This window comes from Merops nubicus, unplaced genomic scaffold (genome assembly GCF_000691845.1).
Source record: "Merops nubicus isolate BGI_N331 unplaced genomic scaffold, ASM69184v1 scaffold23874, whole genome shotgun sequence".
NCBI classification, from domain to species: domain Eukaryota; kingdom Metazoa; phylum Chordata; class Aves; order Coraciiformes; family Meropidae; genus Merops; species Merops nubicus.
This window is the reverse complement of record NW_008606602.1, coordinates 19414-22489: the sequence shown is the minus strand read 5'-3', so window position 1 is coordinate 22489 and position 3076 is coordinate 19414. Positions and strand designations below refer to the sequence as shown.

The window sequence follows — 3076 nt, the reverse complement described above, 5'->3', positions numbered from 1 at the left end:
GATATCCCGAGTAGGTGAGGAAGAGGAGGGAGCAGCAGAGAGAAGGGGCTGGGTTCATGTTACTCTGGGCCAGGGTCTCAGTGGGTGCCAGCAGAGCAGTCAGGAGCCCAGGAGCTTTAGGGGATGGCTCTCAGCTCCTGGCAAGGCTGCTTAGAGCACCCAACAGCTATGGATGCTTCCCTATGTTTAGGAGATGTTGTAACTATGTGTAAAAAGCTTGTACCCTAAATTTAGGTCCTCTGGGCCCCTCTTTAGCCTGATTCTTGGGCTTCCCAAGCCTCCAAAACCAGTGGCAATGTGGTACTTTTAGGCAGCTTCACAACTTAATTCAGCTTCCTCCAAACTTTCAAAGGGAAATCTCCTCCTCTGAACAATGAAGATCTTAGACCCGGGCTAACTCCTAGAGACACAAACTGTGAGCCCCTCCTCCCTCCTCTGAAGCAGATGCTGAAGTTCTGTAGAAGGATCTTCTCCCTTCACACACAGGGTGCCTGAGGAAGCTCCCAAGGGTCCCGTGAGTATCAGCTCAGCTGTGGATTGGAGCCTGAGCTTTTGGGTTTGGGGGTGTTTAGCAAGCAGCTGGGGGTGGGTTTTGGCCCAGGATGTTGTTGGTGCCAGAGGAGCTGCTGGAGGGAGGAGCTGGGTGTTGTCTGTGCTCCTGGGGAGCCCTTCAGAGGTGAGCTGGGGGTGGCAGGAACACGAGCTGTGACTGGAAGGGCCCAGCTCAGAGTTTGGGGCTGGGGGTGACACCTGATGCAGCTGAGGGGGTGGTGCAAATGGTTTCATCTCAGAGCCTGCAGGTCTTTTCCTGCAGCACTGAGGTGATAATGCTCTTCCCCCTGCCAGAAAGGCTCTGAAATCTCAGAGCATTATCTGTTGTTATGTAAATGGTCGTTCCTGTGTGAGGCATCTGTCAGATGGAGCAGACCTCAGCGTTAAGAGCAACACCCCAGTAAGCAGTTCTGTGCCTGGATCAGCTCAAAGGTTTGGTTGGTTTGTCAGTTTTGAACTGCATTATAAAAGTGGTGAAGCTGAGGAGAAAAAAAAACCCAAACCTTGTTGTTCTGAAGTGAAAACAAACAGAAGTCTCCACTGCTGCCAAGCCTGGGGAGTTCTGCCTGTTTAACCCTGAGATTGGAGCATCCAGGGATTTTATATTTAATGTGCAAAGGACATGGGCCACTTAAGGGTTTTGATAAGCTCAAGGAGCCAGGATATTCCTGGAAAGCCATGATGTGCTGCCTGGTTTGTGATCTGTGTCTGGTTCTTTGTGGGGACAAGGTTATTTGTTTATCAAAAAAAAAGGGGAAAAAAGGCAACACTCCAACAAGGGGCTGATTGAGTTATTCATGCTTGAAGTGCCCTATAGAATGTTTATAGTAGAGCAGCAGGGGCAATGCTTAAGCTATGGCTGGGCTCTTACTCCTTATTAATTAGCCTAATTAGTCTTTAAAAGGATCTCTTGGGGGTGAAAGCAGCATTAGCCAAGGAGCTTAGAAACCGTGGGCAATTTAGGGACCTACCATAGCCTGGGATAAAGGCAGCAGCAGTGGAAGTGGAGGGTGACAGCCTTGACTGGACCTTCCTCATCTCACCAGGCGCTGTTTTCTTCCCAAGAGGGAGATTTCATGTGCCAAACTTCAGCTCTGTGGGGCTGAGGGTGCCACAGTCCCCTGGAGAAACAATTCCCTCCTAGGCGCAGACCTGGGGTGATGAGAAACAGATTCTCCCAGAGCACAGCAGGCTGCAGGAGGGCTTTGTGAAAGGTTTTGCTCCTGTGAGGTGTGATCTGAGGCTGACTTGTTGCCAAGGTGTTTCCTTTCATCCCCAGGAAGATGTTTTTCCAGGGAAAGTCCTCAAGGGAAGGAGGCCTTAGCATGACCCTCAGACCTCATCAGCGTTAGGAAATGCTGTCGCTGCTAAAGCCTCTGGGTTTGAATAGCATGGAAGAATCTGCAGGCTGCCTTGGCAGCTTGCACAGTGATCCATCTCCTGGCATCTCCTCCTGGGCACAGTGTGTTTGGAAGGGGATAAGTGCTGTCAGGGCCCAGCTTAATCTAAAGAAGGGTGAGACAAAGGGGAAGGTGATTAAAAAAAGATACTTCCCCTGTCAGCCGGCTCCACCTCCAGCCCTGCTGCTCATTTATTACTCTGGAGCAGTGGCTCTGGAGCCTGGCTCCTCTTCCAGCTGCCTCGAGGAAACCTCTTCTGAGGGTTACAGGGATATTGATGTCTTAAAATAGCCCTTTTCAACACACCTCTTCTGATTCAAGGCTCTTCTGAAAGGAAGCGGCAACGCTAGAACCCTGACACGTGGGCTGGATCCCCTCCCTGGGTGCCAAGTGAGAACAGCACCCATCCTAATGCCAGATAGCTCTGTAAATAATGGAAATGTTCAATTGGAGGATCGCTGAGGTGGAAGGTTGGGTCCTTCTCTTGCTGCACAGCTCCCTAAAGTGAGACTGGTGACCAAGCCTTGACTTTGAGACCTTCTTGTTGCCCAGGTGCCCGAGCGGTGAGCCATGCTGGGCCGCAAGACACGACTGCCCCACGAGCTGAACAGCCACCGCCAGCTGAGCCAGTCCTGCCAGGAGGCCGTGCCCCTGAGGACCAGAGGGTCCAAGGAGGCCGACGTCAGCCTGGAGGTGTTTGGGGGCTCCACACCTGAGATCAAAGCGAGCCGCAGCAGGGCCCAGCAGGCGCGGGACAGGAGAGGCCGCAGGGCCGACCTCAAAGACTCCAACGGCAGGGAGGCAGAAACCATCACCTTCATTTCTGGCACAGCAGAGGCTCCTCCAAACCAGAGCGTGTGCTGTTCCTCTCTGGCTCAGGCCTGGAACACGTACAAGGCTGTTTTTTGTTGCATAGTGACCTGTGGGGGCTGCTTTCAGGACTGCAGCGTCTGTATCCCCTACCCGGGGCCCGCCGAGACCTCCACGGATGATGGAAAGAATGGAGATTATAATGGGAGGCTGCCCAACAGCCCCACCAGCAACTCCCCCCCCGAGAAGAACGGCAACCAGATCAAAAAGTCCAGCATGGGGAGCAGTTTCAGTTACCCAGATGTAAAACTGAA

At 52.6% G+C, this 3076-nt stretch overlaps 1 protein-coding gene across 1 annotated transcript in view; it reads left to right on the top strand.

Moving 5' to 3' along the window:
• Positions 1 to 2522: 2522 nt before the first annotated feature.
• Positions 2523 to 3076, top strand: part of KDF1 (keratinocyte differentiation factor 1) — a 3069-nt gene continuing 2515 nt past the window's right edge. The window contains exon 1 of the mRNA XM_008939710.1: positions 2523 to 3076. This exon is cut by the window's right edge and continues 569 nt beyond it. Coding sequence (XP_008937958.1) covers positions 2523 to 3076 — 554 coding nt within the window.